We start from the raw sequence: 16,209 nt of genomic DNA, 5'->3' as shown, positions 1-16,209 counted from the left end.
TGGAGTAACTCAGCAGATCAGGCAACATTACCGGCGAAAAGGAACAGATGATGTTTTGGGTTGAGACACTTCTTCAGACCCTGGTTTCTATATACAATCCTGCTGCTATTTTTGCTTCCATCTCAAAGCAAGGCTGGTATCATCTGTATTTATGACACAGTGTGCAAAAGAACACAACGGCCTGAGTCTGTAAATAGACACATTGCTGGAGTAACTCAGCGGGTCAAGCAGCATATCAGGAGGCAGATAACGTTTCTATGTTTCTATAACCACTTCAACCCTTGAATCAATCTCATCTTTTGTTGCACTGCCTCCAAAACAACTATACATTTCCTGAAACAAGGAGAGCTCTACCCAAAATGACTGTCCATGTTCTCCAGAGATGCTGCCCAACCCGCTGAGTTACTCCAGCACTATGTGTCCTTTTTTGTATTAACCGGAAGTTGCAGTTCATTGTTTCTCCAGCAAAAGACACTGGTTTGTTCTCACAAACTCCAGATACAAACTCTAGCCATATTCCCTCCAAGCCCAGGAGTGAAAAGAGTGTTTAATTGGACTTTGTAGCGTTCAATAGCCTGATGGTTGCTTGGATAGGCTGTTTCTGAACCCGGATGTTACAGTTTTCCTGCTCTTGCATCTTCTTCTTGATGACAGGAGTGAAATGAGAGCGTGGCCAGGGTGGTGTGCATCCTTGCTGATGCTGGCTGCCGTTTTGATGGTGGGGAGGTCAGTATCCATGATGGTCTATCCGCAGTGTTCACTACTTTTTGTAATCGCCTTCGTTCCTGGGTGTTTGAGTTGTCGAACTATGCCGTGATGCAACCAGTCAATATGCTCTCTACAGTACACCTGGAAAAGTTCAAGAGAATATTTGTTGACCATCAACATACTGAATCTCCTTCAATCATCTAAAGAAGTAGAGGCATTGCTTGGCTTTTGTTATGATTGCACCAACCTGCTGGGTCCTGGACAAATCTCGAGAGTCATGCACGCCCAGGAACTTGAAGTTGTTGACTCTCTACCATCGACCCATCGATGAAGACAAGTTTGTGGATCCACAGTCGTCCTCTTCTAAAATCAACAATCAGTTCCTTGCTTTTGCTGATGTTGAGAGCAATAAATGGCAAGATTCCATTTGCAAGCTGACTTTCTGGGTTCCGGGTATGGGAACATGCAGACTTCTGCAAACACCAGATTTAACAGGTTCTCACTATTGGTCCTTTATTATACTTGTCCAAAAGGAATATGTCAGTGCACTCCAGGAACAACTGCGGTGGCAGTCATTCAACAACTTCATGTGCTGATGCAAGGGATCCGACCTGAAATGTAACCTATTTCTTTTCTCCAGAGATTCTGCCTGACCCGCTGAGATACTCCAGCATTTTGTGTCTATCTATATTACTAAAAGTCTGATCTTGACCACTTCCTATTGTTCTGAATATTGATTTTAGAAAAAACACTGCCACTTATGGCTGTGATTTTGGCCATCTTACTCAGTCCCTCTCCGCTGTGCAGGACAAGAGGATTTTTCCCATCTATGAAAAATAAAAGAGTTATTAGTGTTTAAAAAATGTTGAGATTCTCTCTCCTGAAGGCCACGCCCCTTCCAGAGGAACTATAAAACCCAGAAGTGTTGTGTGCCTCAGTCAGTCTCTACAAGATGGGGGAGCGAGAGGGTCACATCTTTCAGTCTGAGCTGTGAATAAAACTGAACACATGTCTACTAAACTGTGAGTGGTTTTACTGACCTGTCAGTGCCCTTAATGTGGTTTGAAAATATAGTTTGGAAATGCTAAAGGTGTGTTGCCGTTGGTTTGGAAATGTTAAGGCTGTGTTGCCTTTGGTTTGGAAATGCTAAAGTTGTGTTGCCTTTGGTTTGGAAATGCTAAAGCTAGGTTGACTTTGGTTTGGAAATGCTAAAGCTGGGTTGCCTTTGGTTTGGAAATGCTACAGCTGTGTTGCCTTTGGTTTGGAAATGCTACAGCTGTGTTGCCTAATTAAGGTTGCCTTGCCTAATTAAAGTTGCCTTGCCTAATTAAAGTTGCCTTGCCTAATTAAAGTTGCCTTGCCTAATTAAGGTTGCCTTGCCTAATTAAGGTTGCCTTGCCTTGCCTAATTAAAGTTGCCTTGCCTAATTAAAGTTGCCTTGCCTAATTAAAGTTGCCTTGCCTAATTAAAGTTGCCTTGCCTAATTAAAGTTGCCTTGCCTAATTAAAGTTGCCTTCTATATAATTAAAAGTCTAATCTTGACCACTTTCTGTTTGGTGGGAGGGGGGAAGGAACTATAAAACCCAGAAATGTGGGTGTGGCTCAGTCTCTGTAAGATGGAGGAGGGAGAGGTCACGACTCGCTGTCTTTAGTGACCTTGCACTCTGCTTGAAATGGTATGAAACTACACTTGAATTTGGTGGCGTTGCACCCTGCTTCAAGTGGTAAGAAACTGCACTTGAATTTGGTGGCCTTGCACCCTACTTGAAATGGAATTTCAAGGAATAGCTGTATCAACTGCCAGCCCAGTGAGTGAGAGAGCCGCCAGCCCAAGAATCCATTCGGCCCACAATGTCCATACTAGCCCTCTGGAAACCAGTCCCTTCAGCCCACGCCACCCATACTTGCGCTCCAGAAAGCACCCCCCCCCCCCCCCCCCCCCCCCCCCCCCACTGGCCACCAATATTGGAATTGGTGGAGAGGTGGAATATTATGTTGGGGGATCAGCCCTCCTATGTGATGCTGGGACCCAATGGGTCCCACTTAGTCTAGTCTTTGATATAAACCAACATCTGCAGTTCCTTCCTACGCACTGATTTTATTGTTTTACATCTTCATTCATCGTAAACACATTTCTTTGGTCCGAGCAGCTCATTGATAACGTACATTTGGTTCCTTTCATTGAGAAGGAGTGTTTTCATCTGCACTGCTGGTAAAATTCGTATGGTGAACCGTACACATAAATTGAGTAAAAATATGGCTGCACCTGCTGGTAGGCCACGGGCAGAGCGAACCCTCGGCTCTGGGTGTCTCGGTGTGGGAGGCCCAGGGCATGGGGTTGACCCTTGGGGGTATTTAAGGTCGGGCAACGCTCGTACCCATTTGAGAGTAGGGAGCAGCACTGTAATAATAATAAATACGTTTTGTTCACACAACTTTGTGTTCCGACTGATTCTTGGCTGGACTCCTACGAGTCCCAGCTATAAAGGCCCAGGCATGCTGGTGCAGTGATGAGATCATGAGGTGTGCAATTTTAATGCGGTTGTAAGTTGGGCAATTTAAGTCAATTATGGGCGAAGGAGGAAGCAGCATGAATCACAATTAATTACATTTGCTTTAAAGGAGGGCAACCACCCCCATGTTATTCATCATTCCACACTTCATGACTCAAAATACTGACAATGTATCTGCCTCCAGATATTTCTTATTTTGTCATTGTAACTAGCTCTCGGAGTCAGGTTAAGAAGCAGCCAGAGTGACTTTCATTGCAGATTTTATTTTCTGGCAACTTATGGTCTGGCACCTCCTTTAATCCAGACAAAATCACAAAAGCTCACTTGAAATCCGTGACTTCCGTGTCGATCGGCGTGTTGAATCTGCTCCCTGCAGCCGGGACTCCGGAATTCTGGTCCAGTCGGAGCGGCAGAGCCATTCCCGTAGCCGACTACCGAGGCCGACTTTGCGGGCCGGTATCTAGGTCTATGACACATTCCAATGCGCCATCTTCTGTTGTCATCAAACATCAAATGTCTGTTTCCAAAAAATTAATGCATTTTAACATACTGCAATGAACATAAGCGTCAGTCAGCATTGGTTAAATGTGTTTTTTAGCCTACTATCCTTGACTTTTTAGTTTTTGTTCACAGCACCAATAGACCCATTTTTCAAGATGGAATTGATCAAGGTTATGAGATGTGCCTTAAGTAATATCAGTACTTTTGAAATATATCCTGTTAGAAACCCTTTTTTTTACCTTTGCAGGTGCAAGCGACTTAATCTCCAGCCTTTGGCTTACCTCTGGCGTCGAAACCAGGAAGATTTGCTGAGAGAAATGATATTGTCTAATGTTCAAGCCACGATAATCAAAGTCGCAGCTTTTGGTAGGTATCCAGACCACATGGGAGCAGACTATTAACACTACATAATCCCAGTCCTTTGTATAACCACAAACTGCAAATGAGCAGCTGTCAAATATCAGAGAAAAAGTTCAAATCATCAATCACTTTTTTTATAAAACTGTAAAGAGATCTGCCAGAGGCAAACACATTTGAGCACAAAACAATTTGGAGAGATAAGGAAAAGGCAGGATGTTGGAAAATGACTGCCAGAGGTAGGTAATTACTTTTAAATGCCTTTAATCAAACCTGTCAATATCACAAGTTATTAGACAGTTTAAGAAGTAGAAAGAGAAGAATTTTATTAGTCTGCATTCCTTTAAAAATGGTAAACAGAAAGTACCTTGAAATCGATATGTCTGCTGCACAGATTAATGAGCCTTTAAAGGAAAATATGATGTTGTATTTAATAAACCACATTTCTCGTTTTATGTTAGTAGTTTGTATTTATAGTGAAGACTGTCTTTTTGCACATTTATAGTAAATAGCTCGTAGGCCGTTTCATTTTGCAGTTAGATGTCAGTCCATACACGATGAAGATTGATGTTGTGTACAAGGCATTGTTCACACAACCAGGTTCGCTTCTAAGCCATGGTACATTCCAGATTTCTGATTTCCACATATTGGGACCTTTCACAAAAAATTGTTATTGAAATATTTTACCAAGCTGTTGACAGATCTTGACATTAGCAGTGAGGACATATTCCGTTTGCAATGTTGGGAGTTTTATGGGGATATACTTGGATGGATTAAATTATTCAGCTTCTGCTGTTTTTCTACAGTTGCTTATGTGCAACTTTATGAAGTTTTTGTATAAGGAGGAACTGCAGGTGCAGATTCACATCGAAGATAGACACAAAATGCAACCGGTATTGTTTCGGGTCGAGACCCTTCTTCAGACCTAATCGACCCGAAACGTCACCTTTTCCTTCTCTCCAGAAATTCTGCCTGACCCGCATGAGTTACTCCAGCATTTTATGTCTATCTTTATCTTTATGAAGTCGTCATTGTCTCAATGATATTATGTGCCCTGCGATGCTCACTTGAATGGAATTTGAATGGTATTTATAACAAATATTTAACTTTAAACGGAATACAAAGCTAAATAACAAGAGATTTGCAGAACTTCAATTATCACATTAATTTGTATCATATAATACAGGTTAGTCTATCCATTTAAAAAGATAGTTCTTTAATTGTCCAACGCTATGCTTTGATTCTTCATATTGCTGAATTATTGTCAAATCAAGACTGGGCCATTCATTCTGTCAAAAAAGACACAAAGTGCTGGAATAGCTCAACAGGTCAGGTGGAATCTCTGGAGAACATGGATAGGCGATGTTTCGAGTCGGGGCCCTTCTTCCCCTCAAAAATGTTCAGTTTCATGACTTCACACAAGAAAGTGGTTTTTATCTACTTTTATTATTTTATTTCTAAGACGGAATTGGTGCAGGAAGGCTGCTTACCATAATCCTTCCAAGAACCGTTAAGGATGCGCAATAACAGGGTTAGACATTTTCTGTAAATAGACTCCTGGTAGCTATATTACACACAGAAAAATAAATTCTATCGTGGTGATGATGCATCTTAGGAAGTCAAATAGGGTCAGGACATCAACAGTAAGTGGCAGAGCAGTAAGGAGTGGAAATGAACTGAATAATCTTGGAGTTCTCTGAAAGTGGTAACACAGGTTAGGAGGTGGTGAAGAAGGCATATACAGTAAGTAGCAAGGATCCTATAGCAAGCAAGATAGACCACTCGACGAAAAAGACGTAGTACGGTCGTGGGCAGATTCATGGGTAATTTTCGGCTCCATTTCCGTAACCGGCTTCCATCTCTGCACCAAAGAACCCATAGCGGAGGAAAGATACTAGTGCGGAGACGGAAGCCGGTTACAGAAACATCCTCATAAAAATCTAAGTTCTTTGGTAAAAATCTTCTCCTCATTTTCTGAATTATAATTTATTAACACAAACTGTTCCCCCGCAACGTTGATTACACTGCGAGACGGATACCCAAAGTCCGGTCAGTTTACTGAAATGGATGGAAAAAAAGGACCACGTTCCTCTCCGTTGCGTACTACACCCAGTCCTCTGCCCATTGCATTTAGCAGGAGTGGTCTATCTTGCTCCGCTATAGGATCTTTGGTAAGTAGCATGCTTCCCTTCATAAGACAGGACATAGAAGTAAAAGTTAGAATGTAATCTTACAATTATACAAAACTTGGAGTATTTTGTGCGGTTCTGGTCACCACACTATAGGAAGGATGTATTGTGCTGGAGAGAGTGCAGAGGAGATTAACCAAGATATTTTGTGGATTGGAGTTTAGTTCTGAGGTGAGATAGATAGGCTTGATCTGTTATCCTCCAGCAAAAGAGGTATATCAAATTATAAAAGGCATAGATGAGGTTGATGGTCAGAATCTTTTTCAAATGGTCGGGAGTATCAAAAACTGAGGGCACAAGTTTAAAGTAAACTTGATCTATGATCTTTGGTTTAAAGTGAGAGGATGGATGGTATTTTAATAGGACTAGTGTAGATGGGGAAAAATGGTAGGCATGGACATGACATGGTCTGTTTTTGTGCTGTATGACTATGAATATTATTTCAATACAGAAGTTAAATACTGAAACTAAAAGGCTCCAGGGGTGGATAATGCAAAAGATAGCTCCACATCTCTTCAAGATGAGATAATGAAAATTTAGAAATAAAAGCAAACTGCTGGAAAGATATAGCAAGCCAGGCACACTATGAATGGATTCAATGTTTTAGATTGAAAGGCTTGCATTGAAATTAATGAATTTAGAAAACAAGTTAGTTCCCTATGCATGTTTTTCTATGATTTCTAATCACTTTTTATTTCTCTTCCCTAGCTCTAACAAAGGATCTGCAACCTAAAATGTTTGTTTTGTTTCTTTTTCTACAGTCACTGCCTGACCTACTGAATGCTCCAAAATGTTCTGTTTTTGTTTCAGGTTTCCTGTGTTTGCTATTTTCTTGTATTTTTATAATGAGAAAGCAGGTTTGAGTCAAGAACTGGACTCGCGCATTCATGTTGATGTACATGAGAAAGTGCCCCACTCACTTTCAGGTGGTGCAGCATTAGGGCTGCTGCTTAACTGCGGCAGAGACCCGGGTTCCTGATTACGGGTGCTGTCTGTATGGAGTTGTACATTCTTCCTGTGATGACATGAGTTTTCTCTGGGTGCTCTGGTTTCCTCCCACACTCCAAAGACCTACAGTTTGTAGGTTAATTTGGCTCCGGTAAAAATTATAAATGATCCGTAGTTGTAAGGTACTGTTGGTGTATGGGGATCGCTAGTCAGCACAGACTCAGTGGGCTCAAGGGCCTATTTCCACGCTGTATATAAACTAAACTAAACTTCAATGAATTCCTTCCATTTTATAGGTCTGTTATCTGGAGGAAGCATATTTTTGTGGTTGGAAATTATTACCCCAATCTATCTGCCAAATTGTAAAAAATCTTTAATGGTTGATTGGTTCCTCAGTGACTTGCAGTTAAATATTCCCCATGCTATTCTTGTATCCCTTTGTGTTAGCATAATTTACCGATTTAATGTGCATTAATTTCTCTCAGATCTCATATTTGTGTTCCTCTGTGTGCAAATTGATTCCTCTTTCTGCTGCACCATTTTGGGACCTCTGAAAATGTGGAAATAAAGATCTGACTAAAGGGAATTTTGTACCTCAGTATGAATCCTCCCTACATTAATTCACATTAATCTGCTTTCCAAATATGTTTTTCGGAAGGTTACTTTAGCAGCGGAAAGAACTGAGCTACTACCCATTTCACAGCCGAGTTTCTCACATTAAGTTAGAATCGTGAGGAAATAAGGGTAAAAGATGGATTACAGATCTGAGCTTTGCATTATGTCCATTAATGTGATTCAAACAATTGCAGAAATCTCTGGCTGAGTACTTGCATCGTGCATCCATTGCTCTGTATGTTACCTGAATTCATAATTGCTTTGAAACTCTCCAAATATAAAATACATCTATTACTGAAGTCCAAGTTATAGTTTACATTGTAAGCTTTCTGGCATGATGGTGCTGGAACTGGATGGTTTAAAACAAATTACTTCAGTGCAAAATTTTGTTCTGAAGTCACAGTCTTCAAGTCAAAGATGTTAATATAACGAGAGTAGGCACAAACGGCATTGGTCGTGACCTGAATCATCACTTCAGCTTGACAAACCTGTTGTCCGTGACTAGCTCATTGTAAAATACCAGACTTTGTTGGTGACAAAGACTGCTTTGTTGAATAGTCCAAATAGTTCTGAATTGTAATTAAATAGAAAATTGCGACCTTTTTTTTGGCTTGAGGCACAGAGTTAGATATTATCTGATTTAGATTCTCACCTGTCTGGTTCCAGCAATAATGCAAAAATAAATCTTGGACCATCTTCTACCACCATTGCACAATGGCAAAACAGGTACAAGACCTGAAGATTTTTATTTAATGATTCAACTTTAAGAAGGTTTGATTATAAACAATTGGCTTATGGCAGGATACTGAGCACATCAATGCAGATAATTGTGGACACAGCTCAGACCATCACACAAACCAACCTCCCTTGTATTGACCATCTACACTTCAGGCTGCTTCAGCAAAGGCAGCAGCATAATCAAGGACGAGTCTCACTCCCTCTGCTCCCCTCTGCCAACAGGCAAGAGATACAGAAGTGGGAAAACGCACACCTCCAGATTCGGGGACAGTTTCTTCCCAGCTGTTATCAGGCAACTGAACCATCCTAACAACTAGAGAGCAGTCCTGAGCTACTATCTACCTCATTGAAGACCCTCGGGTTATCTTTAATCAGGCTTTACTGGACTTTATCTTGTACTAAGCATTATTCCCTTGATCATGTATCTGTACACTGTGGACACATCAATCATGTATAGTCTTTCTGTTTACTGGTTAGCACGCAACAAAAATATTTTCATTGTACCTTGGTAGATATGACCATAAACTAAATGGAAACTAAAAAATAAAACCAATCTTTGTGAAAATATGTTAGATAAGAAACTGAATGTTTTAAGGGCTATCTTGATGTACATTTTCACCAGTTCAGTCGTTAGTGGAGGAATTGGAAGAACTAACTTGAAAATAATATTCTTTAGTCGGCTCTGGAGAATCATCACCAAACTGTGAAGAACGCAATAGTTCCTTAAGTGGTCTCTCTGTGTCAAGAGAATAAATTAAAAGAATACAAGGGCCTTCTGGGTCCATAGCCCTTGAACTGTTGAAAATTACATACTCTTACTCATTCACAAATGAACTGTAAACCTTAAACTAAATCTACTCCACGAGTCATGAATGTTTAAATGTCATATGCACTGGGAGCCGAACAATAAAATTATTACCTGCTGGAGCTCAATAGGCACATTATCATAACAACACCCTCAGACTATCCTTGATTTGGACTTTGCTGGCTTTATCTCGCACTAAACGTTATTCCGTTATCATGTATCTATACACTGTAAATGGATCGATTGTAATCATGTATTGTCTTTCTGCTGACTGGTTAGCACGCAGCAAAAGCTGTTCACTCTACCTTGGTACACGCGACCAGAAAATAACTAAAGTAAACTGTAAATGAACAACAATCAATAATACAATATCTTATCAGTAACGCTAGATAACCAGACCATAATAGTGAAAACTGAAGCATGTGGTGCAACCTAAACAAAGTCCCGAGTAGACAGTTGCTGACATAAGGCAATGACTCGGGTTGTGCGCTGTGGTTCAACAGCCTGATGTTGATGGGAAGAAGCTGGAGGTCACGGTTCTCAGACTCCTGTACCTTTTTCCTGATGGTAACAACGAGATGAGGGCATGGCCAGGGTGGTGTGGGTCTTTGATGATATTAGCTGCCTTTTGAGGCAGCGCTTCTTGTAGATCCCTTTGATGGTGGGGAGGTCAATACGTGGCAATGTCAGCCATTTTCAGCTGCCTCCATTCCTCTTGAGTGTTTGAGTTACTGGAACCAGGCTTTAATGCGAAGAGTCAGTATACCATCCAGCGTCCATGTGTATGGTGGCACAGTGGTAGAGATGCAGCCTTACAGTGCCAGACACCTGGCTTCAATCCAGACTACGGGTGTTTTCCTTAAAAAGTATATACCTACTCCCTGTGACCGTGTGGGTTTTCTCTGGGAGCTCTGGTTTCCTCCCACACTCCAAAGATGGACAGATTTGTAGGTTAATTGGCATGATAAAATTGTCCCTGGTGTATGTAGGAAGGATAGTGCTAGTGTACAGGGATCGCTGGTCGGCGCGAACTCGGTGGGCCGTAGAGTGTGTTCCCCTGCTGTAACTCAAAACTAAACTGTTGGAATAATAGTTAATATTTTTATTTTGTATTTCAGACTAACAATTTGCATACTGTATCCACTGTTACATAACTGAGCAAGACACAAGAACAAGTGCAGTGGTAATTTGATTTCAATATATTTAGTTTTCTTTATCACAAGAGCAAATAAATATTAACCTGCGTAGCTGAAGAAATGATTAAAAAAATTTGGTGGTTACAACAAACCTACTAAACAATATATTTTCCATTCATTGTGACATTAAATATTGGCAGCTACATATTGCATTTGGGAAACTAGACATATTTGACCTTGAAATGACTCCATGACAATTGAATGATGGTGGTCTTTAAGCAGAGAAGAAGACCAAAAGATGGTTGATCAGGAGTATTCCACTTGTTTGTAATCTCCATTTGAAGCTAATAAAATTAAATTGAAATTGTGCTATAGGTGTTATCTAAATTGGAAACACTGTTGAGGAAGAATAGAATAGTCTTGAACTGAATAACTAGACTTGAGATTATGCTAACCTGTCAAATAAGTAGGCAGTTCCACTGATCTCTGTTTTTAATCCTTATCTAAACACCCAGTAATTCAATTGAAGCTAAATATAGGTCAATGTTTTCCCAAAACATCACCCATCCCTTTTCTCCAGAGATGCTGCCTAACCCACTGAGTTACTCAGCACTTTGTGTCTATCTCTCACAAAGTGCAGACTCAGCAGAAGTGCAATGTTCCTGTTCTACACAGGCAGTGGACTAGGTCAAGCATGATTGAGTTTATTATTTCTGCAAGTAGCAATTTCATTCATTGATGGCAGGTTTTTATTTTATGGCAACAGACCATTTTGCTTCTCAGGTGGTCTCTACCTAGTTTGTCCCGTTCTAATTTGTTTTAACTTGTCCTATCTGTGTTTCCTCATCTTTCATCTGTCTGGCTCAACCTGTCCCTCTTTACACAGAACAAACAGGGAAAGAAAAGGAGAGCTCAAGCTCAGATATAAACTTGGGGAAAATCTATAAAATATTGAATATGTAAAACAAAATTTGTTACGATACCAATGTTAGGAATGACAGAGCAGGCTTAAAGGACTGAATGGCCTATTCGCTTAATATGTCTGTTTTTATGAACATAAGTAAAATGCATCTCATAAATTAACATGATTGCTTTTTTTAAATGTTCAAATTTTGCTATTTCTTTCCTTCATTAAGTCCATCGTCATTATCGCTCATTGATCAGTCATTTGTAAATCTTGTGAAGAGAGCCATTACTTATAAGAAACATATTTAATTGAATGGTGTGGCAACTACAGATTATATTTGAGAATGCTGCCATCCTTTTTGCTCCACTTGTTTCAGACTAAGTAAAGGCTGTGGAACATATTGCTAAATCTCAAACTTCCACATAATATAACTAAATGTACAAAGCTAATTGAAATGCTAAAAGATTACTGTACCACTATTTTCTTTCATAAAGTGGATAGATACATGCAACTGAGAACATTATAACCATTTCAGAACACAAACCTGGCTAAGGGAGTATGAAGACTGGCAGCTTATTGTTGCAGGGTACACGAGCTACAGGCAAAATAAAGGTGGGGGTGAAAGAGGAGGGGGGTGGAGGTACTTTATTGATTAAAGAGAACATCACAGCAGTAGTCCGAGGTTACATTACTGAACGATTGTCCAGTGAGTTTCTTTGGGTGAACCGCAGAAGTAAACAAGGATCACCTGTTGGGATTATACTATAAGCCTCCAAATAGTGGACAGGAATTGGAGAAACAAATCTACTGTGAGATTGCAGACAACTGAAAGATTAATACGGTTATCCAATATAGAGCGGTAGAAGCAGAGGGTGTTGGTGGAAGATTGTTTTTCGACTGGAGGCCTGTGACTAGTGTGCTTTAAAATAGATGATTTTGTAGATAGTGAAGATGGAGTCATTAATAACAGCAGGATCCTGATCAGCTGGGCAATTGGGCCCAAGATTGGGAGATGGAGTGTAATTCAGGTAAGTGTAAGGTGTTTTGCGAAGTGAAACCAGGGCAGGATATTCACACTGAATGTTAGGACCCTGTAGAATGTTGTAGAGACAAGGGAAGGTGTGCAAGGTTCATAGTTCCGTGAAAGTGGCGTCACAGGTGGATAGGGAGGTCAAGGAATTTTTGTACATTGGCCTTCATCAGTCAGGGTATTGAGTATAGATGTTATGTTATGGATGTATAAGACTTTGGTGAGGCCACACTTGGAGTATTGTGTTCAGTTTTATTCATCCTGTTGCAGCAAAGATGCCATTAAGCTAGAGAGAAGATTTACAAGGATGTTGCCAGGACTCGCGTGCCTGAACCATAGGAGGAAGTTGGGTTTGCTAAACTTTATTCCTTGGAGCACAGGAGGCTGTGCTGATTGCAAAGAGTTGTATAAAATAATGAATAGAATAGAGAGGGTGAATGCACAGTCTTTTTCGAAGGGTGAGGGAATCGAGAACCAGAGGGCATAGGTTTAATATGAGAAGGGGAAGATTTTATAGGACCCTGTGGGCCAAATATTTCACACAGAGAGTGGTGGGTATATAGAACGAGCTGTCAAAGAAGATAGTTGAGGTCGGCACAATAACAACATTTAAAAAAAACATTTGGATAGGTACATGGAAAGGTTCAGAAGCATCTCGGCTGAATGTAGGCAAATGGGACCAGCTTCTTTGTTGGTATGGATAAGTGAAGCCGAGGGCCCTGTTCCCATGCTGTGTGATTCTGACTCAAAGTTAAATTTGATTTACAATCGATTCTGTCTCAAAAAGAGTTTTTAAAGTCACTGATAAATGTTGACAATAGGGCAATTGTCAACGTCAAGGTCAGCCATTTAATTATCACGGTGGAGTTCTTTAATTAATTTTAATTGCACAATTTTACTGTATTTAGTGACACCAATGTCCAGTTTCGAAACTCCAATTATATTGACTGTGATTTTGCATATCATTACGGCAACATTTCAAGGTTGGCAGCTACTCATAAATTACTTCAGTTCAGTGTGAAGTAGGGTTTTGGAAGTATAGTGCCAGGAGGAGGGGGAAAGAAGATTGAGTTTGTGTAATAATACCTCTTTCCCAGATACGCTTCGAAATTTACTCAATATTTAATTTTTTGCAGACAAAGCTAATTGTGGAGACGCTAAGTAACAAATGAGTGAAGTTTTGAAACCACTGTGTCACCCCTTCCAATGGATTATTTCCTTTAATTGGCTCCAGAATTAATTTCCTTAAAGAACTGACATTTACCGTTGGGTGGAACGTTGGCAGGTAGAATTTAATCCCAACAAGTTTGTGGTGTTGCATTTTCTGTAGTTAAACAGTGGTAAGGCAGAAACACTAACTGGTCTTGGCCTCCTCTGGTGTACACAAGCATTTTTCATGACAAGAAATCTAAATGGACATAACATATACCCGAGTGACATTGCCTTTACTTTTCTTGGTTATTCTTGTTGGTGCTTGAAAGAATGGATGTGAACACCAGTGCAAATCCTATTGTAGTTGTGACTTAGAGAATTGGGAGGTGAATTAGTCATGAGTGACTCACTAGATTTTTGACAGTTTGGCTTTGGGGTTATCTTTAGTTTATACTAGACCAAGGGGGACCCATTGGATGGGGAGGGGGTAGGGGAGGGGTGGGAGGGGGGGTAAGGGGGCTTAAGGGGAGGGAGGGGAGGGAGGGAAGGGGGGGAGAGAGAGAGAAGGGGGGAGAGAGAGAGAAGGGGGGAGAGAGAGAAGGGTGGAGAGAGAGAGAGAGAGAGAGATGGGGGGAGAGACAGAGGGACAGGCAGCATCCCTGGAGAGAAGGAATGGGTGGCGTCTCGGGTCGAGACCCTTCAGACTCAGTCTTCAGGTCTGAAGAATGGTCTCGACCCGAAACGCCACCCATTCCTTCTCTCCAGGGATGCTGCCTGTTCCGCTTAGTTACTCCAGCTTTTTGTGTCCATCTTCGGTTAAAACAGATTACAGATTATCGGGTGTTTTGAGCGTGGGAGCTTGTGTGCATTACGCAGGCAACCAGACGGTATTACTGTGTTTAAACAATAAATAAAACGTGCTTAGTGTTGTCAAAGGGGCGGGCCTGTCCCACACCTCTGCTCCACCCGGCGCTACCGACACACGGCCAGTCACAGTGTGGCTGCAGGGGGAGACGAGGTGGAGGGTGGCCGTGGGAGAGTGGGGGCTGTCCCGAGGGATGCTATCCTTCGGCCGCTTACAACTTGGTGCTCGGGTTCAGAGTGCCCAGTCATCTTTGGCTCGTGTGGGAAAATGACCCCCACCCTCCCGTCTCCACCGACCAACGATGTGATGGACACGGGGGTCTGGACCAATCGCTGACAAGTCCCGCCCCTCCCCCCAGCGACGCCATGTCCATTATTTGACTTTTTGGCAGAGCGGCCATTCGATGAATTGACTTGTAAGCGACGCAGCCTTTCGGTGAGTTAGCGTTTCGGCTTCGTATGCTTTCGGTTGGTTGGCGTTTCGGCTTTGTTTCCATTTGGTTATTTGGCTTCCACTTCTTTGCTTCGGCTTCTCGTCCTTCGATGCCACATCCAGGTATCAGTCTGAAGAAGGGTCTCGACCCTAAACGTCACACATTCCTTCTCTCCAGAGATGCTGCCTGACCCACTGAGTTACTCCAGCTTTCTGTGTCCATCTTTGCTATTCTGTAAAGTTGATTTATGGAGGTTGAGCAGCGTGTTTTGTTCTTTCTGTTGCAAAAAGAACAATTAAATGAAAAGTTTAAGTGAGTGCAGCATTCTGTTTATTGCACCCCTCGTGTATGGTTTACAATGTGTGAAAACACACACCTCCTGATTCAGGGACAGTTTATTCCCAGCTTTTATCAGGCAACTGAACCATCCTATCAACAACTAGAGAGGAGTCCTGAACTATTATCTTCCTCATTGGAGACCCTCGGACTATCTTTGTTTGGACTTTACTGGGTTTATCTTGCAGTAAGCGTTATTCGCGTTATTCCCTTCATCATGTGTCAGTGCACTGTGGATGGCTCGATTGTAATGTAATGTATTGTCTTTCCACTGACTGGTACCTCGCAACAAAAGCTTTTCACTGTACCTCGGTATACATGCCAATAAACTAAACTCTGCAATACTGCCCTGTCACCTTACAAAACGGCACATCAGACAGATGCTCTGCAGTGAAGTAAAACGCTTGATCATGGTTGATGCATTTTCCAATCCCAGGATAAATTAGTCAGCCTGTTCTTACTTGCCAACTGCAAGTATATTCTTTGCTGCACAGGTTACTTACTGGATGCAGACCAGCCATGAGAAACCTGACTTTTTATGCATAAGCCTAAAGCACTGAGGAAAAACCCCTGTTCAAATGTTGTAGCTGAACAAAGAGTGAATTAAGCCAGTCAGCACATTTTTTAAATATACTCAAGTAAGATGGAGCTTGATGTCTTTTGCAGACCAGAGCATGAAGGAAGCAGATTGTTTCTATTCATGGTAGTGACAAGTTAGGCTTTATTCTTTTCAGTGATAACTTCTGGATTTCTCAACAGAAACATGATCTAACTTCCAGAAGGTACAGCAATGTTTTGTTAAAATAATGTGAATCACAGTAGAAAAATGGAGCAGTGTGGATGAGAGTTAATATGCGTTCTATTTTTAGTGGTGCCTTGAAAAATTGCGAGCACATTGAAGTTCGCCAAAAATATTGCACATTTTGGGAACCTTCTAAAAATTGAAAACATGCATAGTTCTTTCAGTGTGAAATTC

At 41.3% G+C, this 16,209-nt stretch overlaps 1 protein-coding gene across 4 annotated transcripts in view; it reads left to right on the top strand.

The window, feature by feature from the left end:
* Positions 1–16,209, top strand: part of dph6 (diphthamine biosynthesis 6) — a 264,965-nt gene that overhangs the window by 104,284 nt on the left and 144,472 nt on the right. For all 4 annotated transcript variants that reach the window (XM_055640695.1, XM_055640694.1, XM_055640696.1 and 1 more), the window contains one exon: positions 3,970–4,088. In XM_055640695.1, coding sequence (XP_055496670.1) covers positions 3,970–4,088 — 119 coding nt within the window. The remainder of the gene's footprint in view (positions 1–3,969; positions 4,089–16,209) is intronic.

The sequence above is a fragment of the Leucoraja erinacea genome, chromosome 9 (assembly GCF_028641065.1).
Source record: "Leucoraja erinacea ecotype New England chromosome 9, Leri_hhj_1, whole genome shotgun sequence".
NCBI classification, from domain to species: Eukaryota; Metazoa; Chordata; class Chondrichthyes; order Rajiformes; family Rajidae; genus Leucoraja; species Leucoraja erinaceus.
This window is presented reverse-complemented; position numbering and strand designations above follow the sequence as displayed.